General features: G+C 39.1%; 1 protein-coding gene across 2 annotated transcripts in view; it reads left to right on the forward strand.

The window, feature by feature from the left end:
- Positions 1-11,662, forward strand: part of Dnajc13 (DnaJ heat shock protein family (Hsp40) member C13) — a 120,785-nt gene extending 109,123 nt beyond the window's left edge. The window contains exons 56-57 of one of the 2 annotated variants that reach the window (XR_013436522.1): positions 4,563-4,671; positions 5,570-11,662. Coding sequence is in view for 1 of the 2 variants with exons in the window: in XM_078043319.1 (XP_077899445.1) it covers positions 5,570-5,676 (107 nt within the window). In the remaining variant the exon portion in view is untranslated. The remainder of the gene's footprint in view (positions 1-4,562; positions 4,672-5,569) is intronic. The other variant, XM_078043319.1, reaches the window with a different exon arrangement.
- The last annotated feature ends 13,701 nt before the right edge of the window (positions 11,663-25,363 follow it).

Here is a 25,363-nt window from a genome sequence, read left to right on the forward strand (position 1 = left end):
ATATCTGGCAAGAGGAGTCTCTTGGAGGTGCTGTGACCATGCCATAGAGCTGTGTTTCCAGCCTTGGGTAGCATTTGCTTAGTGGTTGTTTTGAGTGTGTATTCATAACATGGACTTGGCTCAGTTTTGATCCAGTTGGATAAGTTATATTTGGAGAATGTCTGTATTAAAACGTTTATCTCAAAACTATAAAAAGAAAGGAGAAATATCTACTCAGGAATGTCAGTGTCAGAAACATGGTAGCATTATGCCATTTCTGTCAAAATAATAAAATGACACTCCAAATATATGTAATGTGTATGTAAAATATTTTTTTCCACATTTTTCAGTGATTAGTCTATAGGTTTGCTGAATATTTAGGATTTGTTCTCCCATATTAACATCATAAATGAAAGAATGTTTGCTTCGGGTTCAAAAGATCAGGTTTGGAGCTCAGGACATTTGTCCATTTTACACACTAATTGCCATAATAATTTTAGAATATATATTTTTCATATTGGCTCCTATTTAAGAAAAAAGTCATACTATTTACTTGCTATATGCTAAAGATGAAATAGTGTCTGGTTAAAAGTTTTCAGTTTGACATTACCTTTAAGAATATGAGGTGATTTTAGCCAAGTCTATAATCCCAACCACTTTGAAGATTGAAGCAGGGGAGATTACAAGTTTAAGGCCAACCTGAGCAAATTTAGCAAGACCTTGTCTTAAGAAATAATTTTTTTAAAGGTCTGGGGATATAACTTAGTGCCTCTGGATTCAATTCCCAGTTTAAAAAAAGAAAAGAAAAGAATGTGAGGTGGTTCTTGCCATCTGCCTGAATTAGTAATATATAAAAAGATGGCAACCCTACATCCCTTAACCAGAGATGACATAGGTAAATTGAGAAAAAAAGTATTCTACCTAATGTTTCCTACACTGGTGTAATTGTTTTAATCATTCTGTTTGCATACAGAAGTTTATTAAATCATGCAGACTGAATCTTGAATATTAAAAAACAGGGGCTTTGGAGAAATAAAAAAGTACTCCATTTCAATTTTAGAATTGATCATGACATTACTGGTTTTTCCTTCATTATGATGACCACTTTAATATAAAGTCACTCCTAACGTAAGTTGGAGGAGAACCCTCAATATTATAAACGTGATCTTGGGCTGTTGGCCCTGTGTATATGTTGAAGAACAGAGCGTCACAGATTTTCTTTCTCACTTTTCCAAACCCTGCCCCTGATTTTTGTCGGGAGAAATTCATTATGAACTTGGTCTCTCCCACCTCTCTTTTTCAAATTAGAGGTGAAACTGAAGCTTCTAACTAGGAATATGTTTTACAGGCACTGAGAACTGCCCTTGAGGCTGCTCCCATGAGTTCACACATCCCACTTTAGTGGCATTCATTCCTTACTTTGTGTAAGGATAGTGTGATTAGGAGACCCTGCCTCATTTTGTTAGCTAGGAGTAGAGTAAACTTAGAAGTTGGCTCCTGAATAGCATAGTGTAGATTAGAAGCCTCTTTACAGGAAGTTTCTCCTACTGCTGTTCATCCTTGTACCCAGCATTCCATTAAGTTGAAATAAAAAGCTACAGGAGTCCTTGACTTACTTGACAGCTCTAGCCAAGTGGTCTGTTATTAGAATAAAGAAGAGATACCATTTATCTTTAGAGACCTGGTCTTCATTTGGTTCTTCCTCTCATTCAAATTCTATGATTATTTTGTTTCTTATCCCCTTTCCAAATTTCCAAAATTTGGAAAATTTTCCAAATTTCTTAAGACCATAAAGGAGAAAAGTACAGGGAGTAAAATATCTTTTCCCTTGGGGTCGGCCTCTGAGTGATATGAGAGAAGCAGCCATAACAAGCTGTGGAATTGGAAGAGCGTTAGGGAAAAAGAAAAGTTGAGATTTACAAATTTCTTCATATCTTTGGAATGGCTCAAGGGTAACAAGTTCTATACCACCCCAGCCAGGGGGGAGATAGTATAAATCCCACACTGGCAGGGGCCTGGTGTTACTGTGTCATCCTGAAGGTTATTGCTAAAACCTCAGTCATGTCAACACAGGACAGTCTAAACTAGCTGTGAGCTGCATTGGTCTCAGAGCTGTCTGATTCTTGATCATCAGTCTCTAGTGTTCTTGTTGAGATGTTGGTTGCTTGACAAGGTTTTTCTACCAGCTTTAGTCTACTCCATTTGAAAGGACCAACTCTATTTCAAGAGTTAAGATTCTGAGTTAAGCCAGGCACAGTGACATACGCCTTTAATCCCAGCGGCTCAGGAGGCTGAGGCAGGAGGATCATGAATTCAAAGCCAGCCTCAGCAATGGTGAGGCGCAATTCAGTGAGACCTCGTCTCTAAATAAAATACAAAAAAGGACTAGGGGTGTGGCTCAGTGGGTCCAGTGCCCCTGAGTTCAACCCCAGTACCCCCCCAAAAAAGATTGTGAGTTAAATGCCAGTTGGATGGATGGATTCATGTCCATTTTTTTAGGTTGTCAAATGGTTTTGTTTTTGTTTTTGTTTTAGCTTTTCCATTGATGTGTGTCATGAGTTTAATAAAGGAGCAAGTACTTCTGATACTGCTAAAATCCTATTATGTGGAACTCAGTGGAATGTACTTAGTGTCATATTGATTTGAAATTCTATTTAATTAAACTGTACTCCATCCTACCTTCAGTCTTTGGAAGATATATTATAACCTGTCAGTCTCTAATCAATTTTCAAATGAACTAAGGTGCTATGAGAATACACATTACCAACCCTTTCTTATAACTGATGTCTTTGGATATGTTTGGCAAGTGGGTATTGTTTAGGAGATGGGGGGGAAAATGAAGGAACGTTAATTACTACTTCAAAGTAAGGTGAGAATGACCAAAGATTCACTTATGATTTTCTTCTCTGGCCACTGAGCAAATGTCATTCAATCACATGCTTGGGATTTAAGATAAAATTTAAAAGTTCTAGGTAGAGTTGCTCAGTGTTGGTAAATTACTATGAGACTGCCTATTTCCATAGATTCTCTGTCCTGACATATTGTTTTCTTATGATAAATGCTTATTTAACAATGTCTCAGTGGGTTTTTTCCTGCAATATAGACATTTTGTGGTTTTCTCATTATCTGCAAGTACTTAGCCATTTGTTAGGTTCTAGAACAGCTTGTTGCCTGTGACTTCAGAGTCCTATAAAAATAATTTCAGCAATGATAATCCTCAGATCACTTCACCTAGAATATCAGTAGTGAAAGCAGAATCCTTGGGTGAAAAAGAATCCAAGGTTGAAGATGCTTTTAAGAGATGGAATTAGGGATGAAGAATTTCACATGCATATATTTCACCATGGAAGCCAATTTCATATGTAGAATTATTAATTTTCCATCTGTTTTCATTTCTCTTAAGTCCATCATCCTTATACAGTGTTTCCACATACCTTGGCACCTCTATTTTCTTCCCTCTTTTCTTTGGAGAACACAGCTATTGCATCTCATCTTGATGACCAGATAGCTCCTTTCAGTCCCAAAAATCAGATGCATCCTCAAGGAGAGACTGGAGGCAGGGTTGGGGAAGAACAGCATCTCAGACTGTGCTTGTAGAAATACCCAGGAGTTGATTTGCCTTTCCTAAAGAAGTGGGGCTAGAATTTGATATTTTTTCTTCTAGGCCCATATTTCACAATTTAGATTTTAGCCTAGAGGTTCCCAAATTTTCTCCATTTACAGTACTCTTAATAATAATGCTCTTAGTAATATTTTCATCCATGCCTAGGCCACAGAAGATACCTAACAGTTGTTTATGAAGTAGTTACATCCAGACAAATGGAAAGGAGTTGTTCACATTTCTGGTAGTCTCTGTCACTGTGTTTCAAATTTAAAATACCAGCAGTCCCCTGAGAATTTATCCAGGGTGATTTACCCCAGCACACAGTTTGAGAACCACAGCATTAATCCCCTTTCCATAAGTACTATTCATGGTTCAGTTGCATAACCTACTGTATCTATATGAACTAAGTTGAGCCCATGGTCAGTTTCTCACAAACCACACCAGTTTGGAGTGGTTGAGGTTTTTTAATGAGACCTGTGTGATAGTTTTGCTTCTGTCTTAAGTTCAGAGAATGCTAACTTGTTGGCAAGTTCTGTAACAGTGTGGAACTGTAGCTTTGAACCACATTGTTGGGGAGGCTCAATAACCTGGTGGTCTTTTCCTGAGCAGGCTTTGGCAGGCCTGGCGTCCTGATTAGTGGAAGGTGGGGGCTGATAGATGCAGACCCCCTCTGGTACACTGGCAAAGAAAATACTTTTTGTAAGTGCTATAAGGCTCCAGGTACCTGGGCACTGGGGTTGGCTGAGTTACAGCTTACGCAGACTGGATCATCTCTGGCCACATAGCCACTCGCACAATGTCTATACAAGCCATTTCAAGTCCACAATGCAAATGCTTGTGAGGTGAGAAACGAGGTGAATTTGAATTGTGGCCTTTTGTCCTTCATCAGTCCTGTTATGCCTCAGCCTTCGTCAGACTGCTCTGCTGTTGCACTTCCTCACCACTTCCCTTGCTGCTTATATTTCTTTTTTCCCCCCAGGTGTCTCTCCTTCCCTTCTAACTGGCAGCAGCCCCCTTCACCTCAGGAGCGGGCTTTAGATCCGCTCTGCCAGGCAGCTTGCTAACTTCTGTGTAGCTCTCTGAAGCAGGTAGAGAAACATTTTGCTAAATGCATGCTGCTCCCATTGCCTCTCTAGTCCTAACCCTTTGATGTTCTGTAGTCATTGCCTTGTTTCCTACAATTTCAGCTAAAAATATTGCTCAATATGCATTATTACGCTATACTTCTCTTGGAAGTGCTTGTTATTTTGTGAGATGTAATTAAATGTCCGTGCAATGTTTAAAATAAACTCTAGAGGGCTAATACCATTAACATGCTCTGAGAACACGTCTGGATAAATGCTGGCAGGTATAGCATTTTCATGCAATAGAGACAGAATCAAAGAAGACATGTGAAACTAAAATATCAGTCCCTCTTCCCAGAGCATTCTTGTTTTAATCTATGATAGATAAATGTCTAGAGCCTTTCTCTTTCTCAGACTTTGGTGTAACAACCCTTTTTCGTTTGGTGTTACTTTTTAGAATAGTATATCTTTGCACCAAATGAAAATAGATTGACTTGAATGTTGACAGAAGTGTTTATGTTGAGAATTTTGTCACATATGACTTTTGGATGAGCTGAGTGTAGAGTTTCTTTTCTCTATTTGTTCCCATTTTCCATTTGCCATAGCTCTTTCAGTGCCCAGGATATTTTGAAAGATTGAACTTCCCAGACATGAGAAGGAAAAATGTTTCCATATTTCCACATCTGTATTACTGTCCAGCATAAATTTCAAAATGATTTTTAACTTTGTCACATAGTAAAAGCAAACCATGAAAATGATGGTAGGTTGCAATCTGTTGAAGTTCAGTTGTATATTTAGGTGATTCTCATAGATTATCAGTTTCTTATGTTGGGGCACTTGACCAGGTCTGACCTTTATGTAAAGGGCAGTGTTTTTGCATGATTCTGCTCTCTGGAGTGAGTGTTTTCTTTCTCTCTTGCAGGACCTGGAGTTGCTGGCTACCTTACCGCAGGTACATCCTCATCAGTCATGTCTAACCTGCCACCTCCTGTAGACCATGAGGCAGGCGACCTTGGCTATCAGACTTGAAATACTTACAAGAGACAATAATCGCTGAAAGGCCAGTGCCGAGTCCACATTCCTCCAGCTGATACGTTGAAGCAAACTCTTACTGCCTTTCTCCTGGTTTCATGACAGTGTTATTCCTTTTTCTATAAATATATTTTTATTTAGGGAAAAAAAGTCAGTGATCATAATTGTAACACATTATGAGAAAACACTCTGGATCAACCTAAGTGGGTACACAAGAATCTTTTTTCTTGATGTATGTAAGCACATTTTTTTTCCTTTCTATCTGTTTACAAGACTGTGAATCAAAAAGACAACACTTTCTTCCTAGTTTTTATAATGTTTTTTTGAATTAGTGTGACTGTGGGGCTGAGCTCCAGTCTTCAGAAATTGGACTAAGTCACTTATTCCCAGAAAAGTGTCACGTGGCCATTCTCCTCCCGTCATCGAACACTATTAGGTTTTTGTTCCTGTACCTGTTCCCTGGTCTCCTCAATCATTAACTTCTTGAGAGCTCACAGTACACATCGATATGTATAACTGGCTTTACCAAATTGAATGAAAAGGAGCTTGTGCAAAAAAAAAAAAAAAAAAAATTTAAAGTTTAAAATGGATGTCAAGATGTTATGTAAGAGATTAGTGTAATTGTGAAATGTTCTATACATTATCAAATATATAAAACTTTCTATATTGAATGTACATTATACAGATCATTCATATGTGTACATAAAATTTTAAAAATAAAGGGAATTGACTGCTTTGTTAATGATATATTTGCTCTAATTCAGTTTTCCCCTTTGAAGGGTGTATTTTATTTCTAAGACATCTATAGTAAGCACATCTTTTATGTCCAATTCACAGCTCCTCAAGTAGAAAGTGTATTGATGTAGATGCTCATTAATATTTCAGCTACATTGAAGTTTCCAGAAACAGACAGCATCTCACTTATTTTCCTTACAGGAATGGGCCAGGTGTTAGTACTTTAGTATATATGACATTAATTCTAATATTCTTCTTTTTTTAATTCTTTTTTTAATTCTAATATTCTTAGAGGAGAGAAAATTAAGAGAGACAGTAGATATTTCATATAATAGATCTCAGCACATAGATCTTCTAATGTGACTACAGTCTACAAAAAAATATATAAACAAATATATACCAACACTTTCTTTTAGTTTTCTTCTTGGTGCTAGGGGTCAAACCCAGAGCCTTGCACTTGCCTGGCAAGCTAACACTTAGTGAAATGCCTAGCCCCAAATACTTCTTTAAAAATGAGGAATACTCTAGTCTCCAAGTTGCCTTGCAAAGCAGTGACCCAGTTTGTCCTAGTTGCTATGTAAGAACAGCTACAGTGGGGTGTGGCTGAATGGTTGAGCACTTGCTTAGCTTGCTTGAGGCCCTGTATTTGACCCCAGCACTGCAAAAGAAAAAACAAAAGGAACCCAGCTAGAATACAAACTTCTTTTGCAAATTGTTAATTTAAAAGTTTGCATCAGATTTATCATTTCCCAAATTTAAAATATGGAGTAATATATTCCTGTAAGTATTTTAATATGTAACTGGATTTTAGTTTCTGGACAACACCTTGTCATAAAAAAATATATGCACAATAAGAGATGATTACAGTTAAATAGGGAGGTATTTAGGAGGAAATAAATCAACACAGCAATATTTTTCCCCTAAATACTAACAGAATATAAATAACTTGAATATTTATAGTATTTACAGGTCCGTTTAAATTAATCTACAAATATTGATATTTAAATGCCAATAAGAGTTAATCTGTGCTAGCACTTGCTATAATGCCAAGTATTGTCTAACCTCATTTAATCCTAAGAGCAGACCTATGGGCTTGGCACTGATATAATTCCCATCTGTTAAACAACATGGGATTCAGAGAAGTAAGACAACTTCCAAAGCCACACAGCTAATAACAGAGTAAGAAATTGAAACTACTTTTTCATGACACTAAAATCTTTTCTGAGCTACTATTGAGACAGCTGAAATCTCAAGTGGTATGCGTCTGGAAAAACTGAGTTTCAATCTTTTGGGGTGGAAACTTTATCTGAAACTTAAGCATGAAGCAGTTTGCTATAATCCTGATATATAAAAGTGAAACAACAGGAACAGGGTAACAGGGAAGTAAATAGAGAACCCAGGGATAGGTGGATGAGTGGATTTGTCTAGAATGGTTGGCAGATAAGAATTCAGAGAGGGAACCCAATCTCAGACCCTAGGACAGGTCTGTTGGACAGTGTCTGAGTGCCTGACTGGGCATCAAATCCAGGCCCGATTGTGATTCAGGAGTGTGATCCAGATTTAAAAGTAAACAATGGGTTGTGATCAGTTTGGTGTGTGTGTTGCAGGGGACAGTGATCAGAAGTGGCAAATGTCACAAGTCATACTAGTAGCAGTCCACCTGAAGAGCAGTGTAGAGTAAGGATGCTGGAAACAGGAAAAGGACTACTCTGGAACCTCATCTGTGAACCTGAGGATTTTTAACAGATGACCAGCTCAGGATACCTTTCAGTTCAGAAATTTGGGGATACCTCTCATGATCCTTAAATTATTCATTATATGATGAAAATTAGTAACTACAAATAACTAAGCTTCATTAGAATTTTGGGAAGAGCACTGTGAAAAAATATTGCACATAAACTTAGTCTGGAATTTAAGTTGCCTACTTGACATATTGGGAATCCGTGGTCTCATTCTTTTTCTTATTAGAGCATTATAATTAAACATAGTGTCACCCTGACAAAATCATATATGCATGGAATCTGACTCACTCCGTTTCAGTCCCTGTTCTTCCCTTTTCACATGTTCCTCTGATCCTCTTCTTGCTCACCCATTATCTGTGCCCAGGTGGTACTTTACACACACACACACACACACACACACACACACACACACACACACACACGTGAAATTCCTGTGGTATATTCATATATGCATGTTCATGATTTCATTAAATTTATTCTGTATTTCCTCCCTTTTTCTATCCTTCCTGATCTCCTACTCCATGATCTTCCCTATATATTTATATACATGACATCTTATATGTAGTACCATCTGATCTGTGGTTTCAGTTAACCAAGGTCAACTGTAGTCCAGAAATAATGGAAATTTGCATAGATAAACAATTGATCTGTTTTAAATTACATGCCATTCTGTGTCTCATGATGAAATGTCACACCCATCTGCTTGGTCCTGTCCTTCAAAATTCATTCCTTGTCCAACATATCCACATTGTATATACTACCCACCCACTAGCTTAGTAGCTATTTGGGTAAATCAAATGACCTGAAGCATCATTTGAATCACTTTTTGAGTTTATTTTCCTTAAGTATTTTTCTTTTTTTTTTTTTTCTTTTTTTTAAATTTTTTTTATTTAAGAGAGAGGGAGAGAGACAGAATTTTTAACATTTATTTTTCAGTTCTCGGCGGACACATCTTGTTGGTATGTGGTGCTGAGGATCGAACCCGGGCCACACGCATGCCAGGCGAGCGCGCTACCGCTTGAGCCACATCCCCAGCTCCATAAGTATTTTTCTTAATGAGGACTCCAAAATGCAAGAGACGTGATGCTGGTGATTTGGATGTTAAGTGAAAAGATGAAAAGTACAGTCAGATATTTGAAAGACCACATTCACAGCTTTTATTACAATGTATTACTATATTTTTTTCCATTTTATTGCTAGCTGTTGATCTTTTACTGTGCCTAATTTATAAATTATTATAGGTATGTATTTGTAGTATCTGGCACTACCAAGGTTTCAAGCATCTATTGGGGCTCTAGGAATAGATCCCTTGCAGAGGAGGCAGGGTTGAGTTGGTACTATATATATATTTTATAAGAGCCTTTTATTGGCCAGAGAGGGTGTGACCCAAGAATACAAAGACTTCTTTTGAGTTCATTTCTTTATCTGCAACATAAGGTAGGTGATTCTTAACTCATTCCTCAAAGGGTTGTGATGAGGACTAAATATGGCTATGGAAGGGCCTTGGAAATTGAGACAGAACAATTGTTAGACTAAGTTATCAATTTTATTTAAACAGTTTTATTTGTTTTTTGGATTAGAGATAAAATAAATTTCAAGGACCTCTCTAGGTCTACATAAAGTTATTTTTTTTGGGGGGGTGTTATATTTAGTTGGACACAATACCTTTATTTTTTATATGGTGCTGAGGATCGAATCCAGGACTTGCATGTGTTAGGTGAGCACTCTACCACTGAGCCTCAACCTCAACCCTACATAAAGTGATTTGTAATTTAAAAAAAAAAAAAAAAAAAAACTGGGTTGGGACTGTAACTCAGTGGTGGAGCATGTGCAAGCACAGGCTCTGATGCTCCCCAGCACCCCACCCCGAAAAAAAATCTTTTCAAGCAATGATGTTGCTGTGTTACTAAAAATGTAATTCTGGCTCCAGATTCACTGCAGGTATAATCTTTATTCAGAAAACCATCTGTTTCCTACACTAAAACACCTTTTCCCTATAGGTGCTGTGTTATGGTTTGGGTGCGAAATATCCCCCAAAAGCTCACGTGTGAGAAGTGCAAGAATATTTACAGGAGAAACAATTGGGTTATAAGAATCTTAACCCAATCGGTGAATTAATCCCCTGGTGGGGATTAACTGAGTGGTAACTGAAGGAGTAAGGTGTAGCTGGAGGAGGTGGGAATTGGGGTGTGGCTTTGGGTATATATTTGTGTCTGACAAGTGGAGTCTCTCTCTGCTTCCTCATCATCATGTGAGCTGGATCCCTCTGCCTCACTCTTCCGCCATGATGTCCTGCCTCACCTTGAGCCCTGAGCAATGGAGCCTGCTGTCTATGGATTGAGACCTTTAAAACCATGAGCCCCTAAATAAACTTTTCCTTCTGAAATCATTCTGGTCTTTTAGTCACAGCAGCGAAAAAGCTAACTAAAACATGCTGCCTATTTACCAGCAGATGAGTTTCAAGAGCCAAGACCCAGAGAATGACTTAGTTTCCAGAATGAGAAAGATGCCTGGCAATTGAGTCAAATGAGGAGTTCCCTTCAGAAACTAAAAGACTACTCACACCATTAAACCAATTTATCATCATAAAGAAGATGTTAAGAGTTTGGAGTTAGTTGATACAAAAAAGCTTGAGAATACAGAAGTCCTTGATTTCCAGCAGGGCTAATTGAACAACAGTGGCCAACTTTCCTTTTTGTTATGAGGAGATTAGGGCTGAAAACTTGTCCTCTAAGGGCAGGCAGCAGAGGTGAACGGGTGAGGGAAGGGAGAGCTCATGCCTGTCAGTTCCTGCTTGGCACCACAAGGGTCCTCCTGGGTTTGCCAAATGCTGTCATGTTCAAGAGAAGCAGAAGGTTGGATTTCCCTGTAAAATCCGATTTCTAAATTTGAGCAGCCCATTCAAAGTCTTTCAAGTAGTGAGCCATACAAAATAAACTTGTGAGTTAGACTTTGCCTATGGTTTTGCTAAGTTTGGGGGTAGGGGGACAAATCTGAAACTTGGTCCTCTGGAAATTTAGAATGCTATAAGGCATGTTACAAGGTGTTGAATGGATGCTTTTTTTTTTAAGAGAATTTTTTTAATATTTATTTTTTAGTTTTCGGCGGACACAACATCTTTGTATGTGGTGCTGAGGATCGAACCCAGGCCGCACGCATGCCAGGCGAGCTCGCTACCGCTTGAGCCACATCCCCAGCCCCTAGATGGATGCTTTCTATCCAGTGAGTTGCAAAGTCAGTTATTAGCTGAACTCCCTTCACAATATGCAATAATTTCACAATCAGGCATGTTTATGCCACTTCTGTGAGGGGAGAGGGTACAGGACTCCAAGAAAGCTATCTGTCATGGACTGAATGCTGTCAACCTACCCACGTGCACAAAGATCATGTGAGCACATCTGGAAATGGCAGCTGCCCATCAGGCATTCGAGAAAAGGCATCCAAGTGAAAACAACCTTGCCAGTACATCCTCCTCAACTGTAAGAAATAAATCTCTTAGCAAGTCATCCAGTCTCTGGTATTTTGTTGTGGTGGCAAAGCTAATACTCTAGTGTTGACTGGAGAAGTGGGAGCAGAAGGGGAAAAGGAGGTTATTCAGAGATTAGGACAAAGCACTGGTCAAAACCAGAGCTACCTGGGCATTAGACTTGCTATCAGTTCAGCTCAAAGTATCTTCAGAAACTTTAATTGATACCTGTCCTCTTTTTTTTTTTTTTTTTTTTTGACAGTAGTGAGGATGGAACCGAGGGTCTTACACCTGCTACCACTGAGCTACATCCCTAGCCATAATAGCCTGTCCCAAAGCTGGGGAGGCAATCTCCCAAAGCTAGTCTACAGCACATTCCAAAACTTATAATTGTCACTGGGTAACAGATAGGTAAGGCTGGCTCTTGGGAGTGTTTCCAGTTTCCTAGTTTATTTTAATGTATCCAGGTTATATCAGAATCACTGCTGGACGTTCAAGATGTGGATTTTAAGTAATCCGTCCTTGTTCACAACAAGGTTGGTGGTTGGCGGATTTGGAGTGCCCAACGTGTTATCTTGTATCACTCGGTCTAGCTAAATGAGGACAGGAGGAGTGAGTTGTCCTGGAACCAGTATGGGCTGCAGTTCTGGCCTTCACCACATGACCTTGGGCCTCTCTAATGGAGGTTATTAACGCCAGACTCACTGCCCTACCCAGAATGCAGTGAATCACTAAGAGCGTAGAACTGGGCTGGATGAGAATTTGTTGAGACAGAAAATTTGTTCTCTTTAGGATTCTGACCTGGATTATCAATTTCTTCTACAAAATCCCTGGGTTGGTCTGGACAGAAAATATTTGACATTAAGAATCTGATGAAACATACATTTAACCCTCTGCAAAATTACACACAAACAGATACTTAATTTTTTTTTTTAATTTCACTCGCACACCTGTTAAAAGCCCCAGACCTAATTCACTTCTCAGAATTATGATATCATTTCCCTCAAATAATTGGGCTTGTCAGGAAACAGACTCTCAGTCTCCTTTATGATAGCAGGAACATCCAGGAATCTTCTGTTCCTCACTGCTTTCCGGTTGTTGGTTTTTACTGTTTGTTGTTTAATGTGTTAATTAGCATTTAAAGCAAAGAACATCACATCTGTTCAGTCCACTAATTTAAAATTCAGGGAGAAAGGGTGGGCTAGGTCAAGTATAGGCTCCAGGACCCATGAATAGAGGAAGCAGAGAGGCCAGTTTAAAATTATAGTTTTGCCTTTAAGCTCACACACAAAAAAAGATGTTTACCCAGCCATTATTTTTATAAGTCCCCCCCCCCACCCATAGGGAAATAGGGAAGTCACTTTATGAAAGGCCCAGAAATCTTACTGGAAAGTTTCAGTAATGTATACAAATAAGAATTGTTTATCCTCATTTTTAACATTGAAAATGTACGTGGTTTATGTGGTTATTGTGTGTAAGAGGAACATTAGCCTCATCCTCTGACCCTGCCCAATGTCCTTGAGTAGAAAAAGGAACTTTGTGCCCCTGGTCTTTATTTCAGGAAAAAGTTTATGAAAATGTGGCTTGAGTCACTAAAGGAATGAGTCATTTTTCTTCAAAAGGAGAGGACATATGGAAGTAATTCTATAAATATTTGTGTTTGCATCAATTCAGGAAAGTTGCTTCAATTCGAACTTAAACTCAAACCCCAGTCTTCCTTTTTACATGCCTCAAGACATGGCTTGCATGTGTCTGTCAGAATCCCCCGCATTTCAAGGCAGGAAATGGAATGTACTTTCTGGCCCTAAAAACCTTTAAAGGGAGTTGGGATTCTCTAAGCAGCTGTAGAGTTGGGAGCATGAAACTTTTTCAGTTGATAACAGAGCTAGATGATACCACACCCTTCCTGTGACAGGGACTTTCCTGAAGCAGTTTAGCATGATGGAAAGAAAGCATTTGAAGTCAGATCTTGGTGGGAATGCTGATGGGTGTATTCCTCCAGGCAGAAGGGTAGAAGCCTGATGAAGGCTGAACAGGAAGGAAGAAAAAACAATTTGGAGAAAACAGACAGTGAAGGAAAAAAAGAACACTGAAAAAAAAGAAACCTATCATTAACACCTCAGAAAAAAACATTGTATCTGCAGAACAACAGGATGCCCCTTTGGAAAATTCTTTTGTTTGGCGAATTTAAAATCACAGCTTACTAAAATTTAAAAATAGAAGTGTCACATGAAAAACAATAGAATGAATTGGAAAAATAAGTGGAGGAAATCTCACTAAGAGATGACAAAATAGGTACAAATATGTTCGTCACAATGGTTCCCACTATTCTGATTAATTATTATGTACCAATACAAAGTTTTTTAAAGATGGCAAAATCAGACGCAAAGGTTAACCACAAACACAAAAGGTAAACAAGCTCAGTGCAGGAGGCCGATTATCACTCCCCCCCCCAAAAAAAATTAGATCAAAAAGGAAATACTAGGTTTGTAAAAGGGCAGGGAAGGATATACAAAGTTCAAACGCTTTCCAAGAAAGAAGTGCCTGGCTTAGTGAATGACAGTAAACTGTACCAATGCATAGTCTTGTGAAATTGTACCAAATGGAAATAGATCCTATAAGTTTCCAGGGTGTGGCAGAAGAAGGGAAGAACATTTCTGAGAAATGAAAGAGTCTGATTAGCACAGAATTGCTCTACAACACTGAAAGGTTAGAGGACAAGAGGACAAAACTTCAGTTCAGAATTCTATATCCAGCTAAAGTGCCAATTAAATGAGGGGACAGGATTAAGACATTTTCGTAACACAGAGGGTGTCAAATTTATTTCCTGCAAATGCTTTTATCGAAGCTCCAGAAAGATGTCATGCATCAAATCAGGGTAACCAAGCAAAAAAGTTAAGAGCTCTCTAAATTATTGTGGGAAATAAAAACCTTACACAGAGCAACAATCTGCTTCTGATTTAGGAGCGGGCTGTGTAGACTGGGCAGACTCTGGAGAAAAAGTCTTGGAGAAAGTGATATTGAGGGGCTGGAGCTGGAGCTCAATGGCAGAGCGCTTCCTGGCACTTGAAGGCACTGGGTTCGGTCCTTAGCACCACATAAAAATAAACAAAATAAAGGCAGCTGTCCATCTACAACTACAAAAGAAAATGAAATTGATAGGCAACCTGTGTGTTTGAATGTACTGAGAGAAAAAAAATCTCGTTCATTTTTTCTATAACTTTTCTGAAGAAGTTTTTCAGGATAAAAAAGTTTGGAGGTGACCAACCTTATAATTAATTGTTCGCACAAATGGACTGGACTGGACACAAATTTCACGGATCATCTCAGCCTTTTATTCTGGAACAAAGTTTCCTGCAGGAATGGGGTGACGCCACTGGATCCACTTTCCTGGTTGAAAATGAAGTATGGAACAAAGGAAGGAGTTCGGCTTCTGTAGATTATACTGAGTGAGGTGACTTAATTAATGAGCATGTCAGCTTGGACACTCAGGAATTTGGGGTCTGTTTTATGCAAAATGGAAGGGGTGTCTGGGGTCACTGGTCAATATCTGGAATTTATCTTACGAGACTGGATGGAGGGCCTGGGGTCAGTGGCTGGTATCTGGGAAAGGATTTATTTAGGGAAGGATCAATGCTTTAGTCTCTTCCCAGAGACTGTCATTTCAGACTTGATGGCTATCTCCTCCCAGGAGCCTGTCCTGTCACTGAGAATGAATGTATTAGGAAAGGATCCATGCTGTCAATGTAGGGCTTCCTTTTTCACTCCATTTTTCTAGGCCCCACTATTTTGGGGTTTATCATTTTCCATATCTAATAATAATTGTATGTATTAGAGGCAGGGAAGTAGGTAGCCATGCTTATCGATTAGCTTAATTTTTGTGGTTGTTGTTGTTGTTCTTGTTATTTGAGGTGCTGGGTATTGAACCCAGGGCCTCATTCATGCCAGGAAAGTATTCTACCCCTGAGCTACACCTCCAACCCAGCTTAAAATCAAAACATTAGCATGTGGGGAAGGCAGGAGGGACATCACTGATGTTTTTCATTACTAACTTTGGTTGGTGATTTGACAGTTCAACAAACAAATGAAGATTTGGTTAAAAATAAAAACTAAAATTTGAAATCATACCAGTTTGCCAGATATGGTAACACACACTTACTGTCCTAAGCTACTCAGGAGGCTGAGGCAGGAGGATGGCGGGAGAAACCCAGGAATTCAAAGTCAATCTGGACCCCATCTCAAAAGGAGGGGATGGGTGGAACAATGAAACATTCAATGTGGTTATATCTTATTATGGTTTTGATTTGTGTTTGTCTAGTGATTAGTGAGATTAAGCATTTTTGCATATATTTACGGGCCAAGTATATGCAAAAGTTCTTTAAATATTCTGGATATTATTTTCTTGTCAGATGAATATTTTCTTGAGAGAAAATACTTTATGATATCTCTTAACGCTAGATTATTTCTTTTGTTGGGCTGAAGTTTCTTCACGTGATGTAATCTTTTTGTCTATATTATATCCAATTTCCCTAGCCCATTATTGAAGAGACTATCCTTTCTCTTCTTTGTATTCTTGGCTCCTATGTCAAAACTCAGTTTGCTGGGCCATTTTTAGCAACTTATTAAGACCCTGTTTCAAAAATTGTTTGAATATTTTAAAGGGTTAGGGATATATTTCAGTGGTAGATAGCATATGTAAGGGCCTGAGTTAAATTCTGAGTCACACACGTGTTGGCTGTATTAACATGGATTAATTTCTGAGGTCTGTATTCTGTTCTCTGTCAATTTTTTTTTAAAGAGAGAGTGAGAGAATTTTTTAATATCTTTTTCGGCAGACACAACATCTCTGTTTGTATGTGGTGCTGAGGATGGAACCTGGGCCGCACGCATGCCAGGCGAGCGCACTACCACTTGAGCCACATCCCCAGCCCCAAACTAACTGTCAATTTTTATGCCAGTACTCGGCTGTTCTGGTTACCACGGTTTGTAGTATGTTTTGAAGTCAGTTTTTGTGATGCCTTCGACATTTTTTATTTTTATATCTTTTTGATCAGAATTGCTTTGGCTATTCTTGATCTTCTATGCATGGTTCCGTATGACTTTTAAGATTTTCTATTTCTGGGAAGAAAGCCATTTTTATTCCATAGATATCACATGGAATGTGTAGATTGCTTTAGCTAATATGATCATTTTAATTATATTAATTCTTTGGATCCATAAACTCAGCATTAACTTGCCAATATTTTTTGTGTGTCCTCTATAATTTCTTTCATCCGTGTTTTATAATTTTCTTTGTAGAGAATTTCACTTCTTTCATTAAATGTATTCCTATATATTGTATCTTTTCATAAATGGAATTGCTTTCTTCATTTCTTTTTCACTAAGTTCATGATAAAACTGCTACTGATTTTTTTTGTAGGTTGGTTTTGTATTCTGCAACTTTACTAAATCCATTTTTCAGTTCTAAAAGCTCTTTGGTGGATTATTTAGGTTTTTCTTTGTTTAAAATCATGGTGTGGGGCTGGGATGGTGGCTCCGTGGTAGAGCGCTCGCTTTGCACGGTCGGGACCAGATTCAATCCTCAGCACCACATAAAAATAAAGGCAATGGGGTTGGGGATGTGGCTCAAGCGGTAGCTTGCTCACCTGGCATGCGCAGGGCGCTGGGTTTGATCCTCAGCACCACATAAAAATAAAAAATAAAGATGTTGTGTCCATTAAAAACTAAAAAAGAAATATTAAAAAATTTTCTCTCTAAAAAAAATAATAAAAAAGGCATTGTGTTGTGTCCATCTACACCTAAAAAATAAATATTAAAAAATAAATAAATAAATAAATAAAAATAAAATCATGGTGTGAACATGGATAATTTAACTTCTTCCCTTCCCTTCTTTCCCCCCCCTTCCCTTCCCTTCCCCTACTCTCCTCCACTCTCCTCTCCTCTACATCCCTTGTCTAATTGCCTTTGCTATGACTTCCAATACTGTATTAAAGAAGTGTCTTGTTCCTGAGTTTAGAGAAAGTACTTTCATCTATTCCAGGTCAACTGTTGGTTTTCTATATATAGCCCTTAGGAGATTGAGGTATGTTCCTTCTACACCTAATTTGTTGAGAATTTTTCTCTATCCAAATGATAACATGTTTTTTCTGTATCACATTTATTGATTTGCATGCATTGAACCATTCTTGTATCCCTGGGATACATCCCACTTGATGATGGTGTTGAATTCAGTTTGCTAGGTTTTTTTTGTTTTTGTTTTTGTTTTTTTAGTACCAGGGATTGAACTCAGGGGCACTGGACCATCCCCAGCTTTATTTTATATTTTATTTTAGGACAGAGTCTCACTGAGTTGCTTAGCACCTCATCATTGCTAAGGCTGGCTTTGAACTCTCAATCCTCCTACCTCACCCTCCTGGATTACAGGTAAGCGCCATCGATAGTATTTTATTGAGAATGTTTGCATCTGTGTTCATCGGGGGATATGAGTATGTAGTTTTCTTTTTTAAATGCCTAGTTTTGATATCAAGGTAATGCTGGCCCCACTGAATGAGTTTGATAGAGCTCTGCCATTTTGATTTTTTTAAAATTGTTTAAAAAGAATAGGAGCCAGGTGTGGTGGCACATGCCTCTAATCCCAGCGGCTCAGGAGGCCTGAGGCTGGAGGATCATGAGTTCAAACCCTGCCTCAGCAATTTATCGAGGCCCTATGCAACTCAGTGAGACCCTGTCTAATGAAATATTAAAAGGGGCAGGGAGTCAAGCACGGCAGCACATGAGACAAGAGGATCGCAAGTTCAAAGCCAGCCTCAGCAAAAGTGAGGTGCTAAGCAACTTAGTGAGACCCTGTCTCTAAACAAAATACAAAATAGGGCTGGGGATGTGTCTCAGTGGTCAAATGCCCCTGAGTTCAATCCCTGGTACCAAAAATATAAAATAAATATGTAATTAGTTCTTTTTTCAAATGTTTTGTAGAATTCAACAATAAAGCCATCAGATCCTGGACTTTTTTCTTCTTTTTTTATGGGAGTTCATTATCATTTATTGGTCTTTTTAGATTTCTATTTCTTCTTTTTAAATTTTTTTCTCTTTTTTTTTTTGTAGTTGTTGATGGACAGCATGCCTTTATTTGTTTATTTTTTATGTATTGCTAAGGATCAAACTCAGTGCCTCACACATGCTCTGCTACAGAGCTACAGCCCCAACCCTCCATTTCTTCTTAATTCAATTTTGTTGATTGTATGGGTTCAGGAATATGTGTTCATTTCTTCTAGGTTTTATAGTTTTTTAGCATGTAGTTGCTTACAATAGTCTCTTATGAATTGTTGTACTTTTATGGTAATGTGTAATGTGTAATATCTCCTTTTCCATCTCTAATTTATATAGGACTTTTCTCTTTTTCTTGTTAGACTAATTAAAGCTTTGTCAATTTTGCTTATCCTTTTGAAAGACCGACTTTGTTTTATTTATCTCTTGTGTTGTTGTTTTTATTTATTTGTTTCAGTTTTATTTATTTCTCCTCTGATCCTAATTTTTCCTTCCCTTCTACTCATTTTGGGTTTGATTTATTCTTACTTTTCAAAGTCCTTGAGATACTTGTTAGTTTGTTTAATTGAGATCTTTCTGTTTTTTTTTATCATACATTTTTTTGCTATAAACCTCCCTCTCAGTACTGTTTTTGTTTTTATCCCACAGATTTTGATATGTTGTGCTGTCATTTTTATTTATTTCTAGAAATTTTTTATTTCTCTTATAATTTTTTCAATTACCAATTGGTCACTTAGGAACATGTTATTCCAGGCACATGTACTTATATAATATTCATTCTTCTTGTTGATTTATAGTTTCATTCTATTGTGGTCTGAAATAATAGATGTATGGTATGATTTCAATTTTTTTTAATGTATTGAGATTTAGTTTGTGGCCTAACATTTGATCTACCCTGAAAAATGTCCCATGTGCTCATTAAAAACAGTATCCTTCTGCTGTTGGATGAAATATTTTGTAAAGGTCTGTTAGGTCCATTGCTCTATACTATGGTTCATTCAGATGTGTGTTTTTTTGTTTTTGTTGATTTTCTGTTTGGATGATCTGTCCATTGAGGAAAGGGGCATGTTGATAATAACAACTATTATTGTTATGGAGTCTATCTCTCCCTTTAGATCTAACAGTATTTACTGTAGACATTTGGATGGCCCCTTGTTAGGTGCATATATTACAATTGTTTTGTGTTCTTACTGAGTTGCTCCTTTTATCAATATATAAATAATCTTCTTTGTCTCTATTTACTGTCTTTTTTTAATTTAATATTTGCTTTATCATATATGAGTATCACTACTCTTGCCCATTTCTGGTTTTGATTTGTATGATATATCTTTTTCCAACTCTTCACTTTTAGTCTAGGTGTATTTTTATCAAATTGAGTTTCTTATAGATAGCATGTTGTTGGGTCTTGATTTTTTATATCCATTCAGCCTGACTGTATTTTGATTTATGGATTTACTCCATTTACATTCATGGCTGTTATTTTTGGTATAAACTCCTCCTGTCATTTTTTTTAATTGTAGTCTGCTTGTTTCCTATATTCTCTGTTCCTTTTCATCTCAGTGTTTATTCTTGTAATCTGGTAGCTTTCTCTCATGTTAAGATGCGGTTCTTTTTCTAGTTGGTATATTTGTTCAACTAGTTTTGTACATTTGTGCATTTTCACAACGGTGGCTGTCATTCTTTTGTTTCTAGTATAGGATTCCCTCAGGTATTTTTTTAAAAGATTGATCTAGTGGTGATAATTTTCCTTGGTTTCTTATCTGAGCAAAAACATTTATTTCTCTTCACTTCTGAAGGATAGTTTTACTGAGTATAGTACTCTTGATTGGCACTTTCCCCTTGTCTTCTGGCTTGTAAGGTTTCTGCTGAGAAATCTGCTATAAATGTAATGGACATCCACGTATATGTGATGTGACACTTTGCTGGCCTCAGAATTCATTTTGTCTTGTGTTTTTTACCTTTGTTACTATAATGTGCCTTGGTGAAAGTCTGTTTTGGTTGAATTTACATGGGGTCCTTTGGGTTTCTTATATAATGTGAACATTTATTTGCTTAACTGTGATCCATAGGTCTTATAGTCTTTTTCCATTATTCTTAATAATTTTCTTTTTTTTTGTCTAATTAGGTTAATTCAAAAGTCCTTGCCAGGTAGGTAGCTGAGACAGGAGCATCACAATTTCAATGCCACCTTCAGCAAGAACCTAAGCAACTTAGTGAGATTCTTATCTCGAATTTTTTGAAAAGGCTGCAGATGTAGCTGAGTGCCCCTGGGTTCAATCCCCAATACCAAAAACTAAGCAAGCAAACAAACCCAAGTCCCCATGTTCAGAAATTGTTTCCTCTGCTTTTCTAGTCTGCTGTGGAAGTTCTCCAATGTGTTCTTTATTTCCCTGGTTGAAGTTTTCAGCCCCAAGATTTCAGATTGGTTGTTTTTGATGACACCCATCTCTTTGGTGAATTTCTCTTTTATGTTGAATTGTTTCTTTCATTTCTTTGTATTTCTCTGAGTTTCACTGGGATCATTATTTTGAATTCTTTTTCAGGCATTTCATAGATTTTTGTTTAATTGAGATCTACTTCTGGAGAATTATTATCTGATTAGTTGATGGCGTCTTGTCTCCTTCCATGCCTCTTGAGGAAAGTGGGTATCATCATGTTGGTGTCTGTACATCTGATATCTGATATGAACACTTGCCTCTTTCGATTTTATGGAATAACTTTGGTAAAAAAAAAAAGATCTTTTCATTTACAGGGGATCTTTTCATTTAGAAGGGATATAGGGATAAGGGTTTTGGCTTTGGTTATAGGAGAACTCAAAAGCCTAGTCTCTGATTTCTTTGGCTTTGATTGATGCTGGTGCTGTCTATGAGTGCCTCAGTAGTCTAAATCACAATAGTCTGTGAAGGTAGCTATACAAATTTGCAGTGAATGTTGGTTTTTCAAACATGCATGTTGCCAGCCTGCACAGAGATGAGCCCTGATGGTATTAGGGCTTGTGGCAGGAGCTGCTACAGTCACCATGGTGCAGGAAATTGAGAGGACTGTCTCCAGGTCCTGGGGCAAATACAGATGACACCAAGGAGTACAGCCCCGGTATCCATGGCTTCCAAGCCACAGAATGCAAAGGAGACTTTCCCTAGGATTCTCAGAATGAATGTGGGAGGTGACTGGGTCTATGGCACCAGTAGCCACAATTTTGCAGTCACAGGATAGGATGTGACTTTCTCAGGCCCCATGGGATGAGCACAGATAATGCTGAGGTCTGTTGCATTAGTAACCATCAACTCAAGGTATCGAGATACAAATGGGGACCGTTTTTAGGCCCCATGGGACAATTGCAGATAGTACTAGGGTTTGTAGTGCTGGTAGTTGCTTTGTTGGGGAAGTGGAACCCAGATGGTACTATCTTCAGGTCCCAAGAGACAAATGCAAGCTATACTGGATTTTTTTGCACCAGAAACTATAGTCCCATGTTCGTGGGCTCTGGAGGAGAACTTTGCTACATCCCCTGGTGCTTATGAAACTGCACTTTTGAGATGAAACTCAATTCACTGATTCTGCTGGCTGCCGAGAAGTGTTACAGTTCTTAATAGTGGGCCATGCCCCTCTGCATTGCCGCAGACCCCAGCATCTCATCTTCAATTTCTTCTTCCAGGGTTCTTGTGAATTCAAAGAATGAAATCCATAAACCAGATGAGTGAGTGCAAGAGTAGGATTTATTAAAGAACAGGAATGGAACTTTTTCAGTGCCAGAGGGGACCCAATTGCAGGTTTTCTCTGCCCAGAGGATGCTAGTCTAGGGCTTAATATAGCACTTGGTTCACAGTTACTGGTCCAAACTTATGCTAATTGGGATTTGGAAGCTTCTTAGTCCAATTTTATGCTAATTAGGGCTTGAAAATGTACTAATGCTATTGGTCAATTCTTGAGTTCCAACTTTCATTCAAGTCTACCCCACTTCCATTCTCTCCTGGCGGGTCACAAACTGGGAGACTAAGGTTGATAAATGGGGCTGCAGCACTTCATGGATCAGACTTCTGAAGCCTCCTAACCATGCCCAGGGCAGGCCACAGAAGGATGACAAGTCTGTGTGCCTTGGATCTCCTGGGTGCTGGTTCTCTGTGCCTTCATGGTGGGCTTCACACCACAGCGGGTGGTGCTTACTGCCTGCGCTCCAACCTAGGCTGCTGCTCCATGCTCTGTTGCTCTGCTGCTGCTGTTTTGTGGCAGTGGGCAGCTATGTGGTGTGGCAGCCAGGGATCTATGTCACATGTACATGTAATTTTGGGTTTGTAAAGCTGGAATCCATGCTTCTGAAGACAAAGAACATAAAGAAAGCCCCCCTCCCCCAATTCTACAAGGTTGAGTGTGGTTGGCACCAAGGCTTATGGCTTTGGAACTTATGGTCCTAGAGCAGGAGGACACAGATGAGACCTCCTGGACAAGTTCCTTGATGATGCATGGTTGGGTTTTTTTGTTTTGTTTTGTTTTTTGCATCAGCAGCTACAGTTCCAAGGCCATGGCTGGAAAGGAGACCTTCCCTGCTTCCTGTGGGGTGAGTGCAATTGGTGTTGGCTTTGGGGTGATGGTAGCCACTATCATAGAATTTGCAGGGCACAGATAGAAACTTCTCAAAGACCCATAGGATAGAAGTGGGTGATGCCAGGCTCTTGGCAGCAGTAGTGGTAGTGCCAAGGCTGTGGGTTCAGGGGAAGACCTTCTTTAGTTCCCATGAATTAAGTGCAAAGTGGTGTTGGGGGATTAGGTCCATCGAGTTCCTGGAAATGCAGGCCATAGCTGGTACTTTTCCCAACTCCTGATGGACAAGCGTGAGTGAATCTGGGGCTTTGCTCCAGGAGCTGCAGTCCCAAGGCCATGCGCTGGGGAGAAGACCTTATCCCAATGTAGGTGGGAACTTGAGCTTGTGCTCTCAGTGGTAAAGCATCTCTGTACTAAAGGGGTGGGGGTGGGAGAGACCTTCCTAGCTGGACACCTGGATCTGTGAGCATGACTGGTCATGCTTGTCTCTTTGGTTAGAGGAACAAAACCTTCAGTGTATGCTTGTACCAGATCAACTTGAATAAAAACATAACTGACTTAAATGTCACCAAATTTGAATATCTGCCTGTTATGGAATGGATATATGGTGTCCCCAGAAGCTCATATGTGAGACAATGCAAGAAACTTCAGAGGTGAAAAGATTAGATCATGAGAGTTTGTAACCTGATCATTGGATCCGTCTGCTGATGTGGATTAACTGGGTGTGACTAGAGGAGGTCAGTCTCTAAGGAAAGTGCCTTTGGGGTATATATTTTGTCCCTGATGAGCAGAGTTCTCTCTCTGCTTCCTGATTGCCAAGTCCTGAGCTGCTTTCGCCCACCACTCCCTTCCACCATGATTTTCTGCCTCACCTTGGACCCGGAGCTATGGAGTCAGCCATCTATAGACTGAATCTCTGAAAACATGAGCCAAAATAAGCATTTCCTCCTTTAAGTTGTTCTTCTTGGGTCTTTTGGTCACAGCAATGTAAAAGCTGACCGAAACAGTGCCCACAACTGATTTATGGCTGGACTGCTTAATCAAGAAGAAATATTCTGAACCCTAGATATCAAATGATTGACACCGGACTTGATTTCTTAAAAAGCTTACCTGGGAACCTGTGCTTTTCCTCTGAGGAAAATCATATATGTAGCCAGAGAGCTCAACCCTGGGTGTGTTACTCATCTTCTCTGAGAGACAAAGGGTGTACAGAATCTTGCTAACCTTTAATAAATCTTTGCCTTTCCTTGTTTTCGGTGTGTCCTGAATTTTTTTTCAGTGGCATTAAGGGGCAATCTCTACTCTCACCTTCCTTGGAGTCCCCCAGACCAGAGGGGGCAGCCCTCCAGCCTTTACTCTCAGGAGAATCAACACAGGATGCAGGAAAACAAGTTATCTGGAAGCTGCCCTCTGTTTCAGAAAGGCCCTTCATTTCGGTCTGTTTGATTTTTCTCTGCCATCATCCCAACAATGGTTAGCCTTTCGTTTTCCAGACTTTTCTAACCCTCCACTTTCACATGTATTGGCTCTACTTGGAACATTTTTCTCTACTCATATCCCTCGTTTCTTCAGGTGTGGAAGATTTCCTTGACTCCCTGATATTGTGGACTCTTCTTATGGAGGCCCAGGGGGAGGAAAAGACCGTCAGCGAAGGCAATAAATAATTGGGTCCCATCCAGAAGATGGGGGCTGGTTGGAAAGGAAAGGAAAGGAAACGCTGATATCTGCAGTGACCTTCCCCCTCCTCCTCCACCTGTTGCCAAGGTAACCTGCCTCCAGGGATCCATCCTCCCTGCTGGGAGTTATAGGAGTTGTAAATTAGTGCCTCCTGGGCTGCTCCCTTCTTACCCTGGATCGCTCCAGTTTGGGTCCACCTTTTGGTCACTTAGGCAGGGTAGGGGGAGGAGAGAGGTAGGATAGGGGGAAGAGGGGCCATATGAACAAAGGAACTCTAGAAAGTATAAAAGAGCAGGGTACCCCCACTTTTTCAGACACCCAGCTCTGGGACCCCTTCTCTGTGGAGAAGTCTATCTCTGTTCTGTCCTTTAAATAAATCTTGCTTTCTACGCTTGCCTCAGTGTTTCTGAGGTGTTCCATCTTCACATCTGGGGAAACAGAACTGGGCCCTGATTGATTCTCATCGCAGGTGGTATCATTA

The sequence above is a fragment of the Ictidomys tridecemlineatus genome, chromosome 3 (assembly GCF_052094955.1).
Source record: "Ictidomys tridecemlineatus isolate mIctTri1 chromosome 3, mIctTri1.hap1, whole genome shotgun sequence".
Lineage (NCBI taxonomy): Eukaryota > Metazoa > Chordata > Mammalia > Rodentia > Sciuridae > Ictidomys > Ictidomys tridecemlineatus.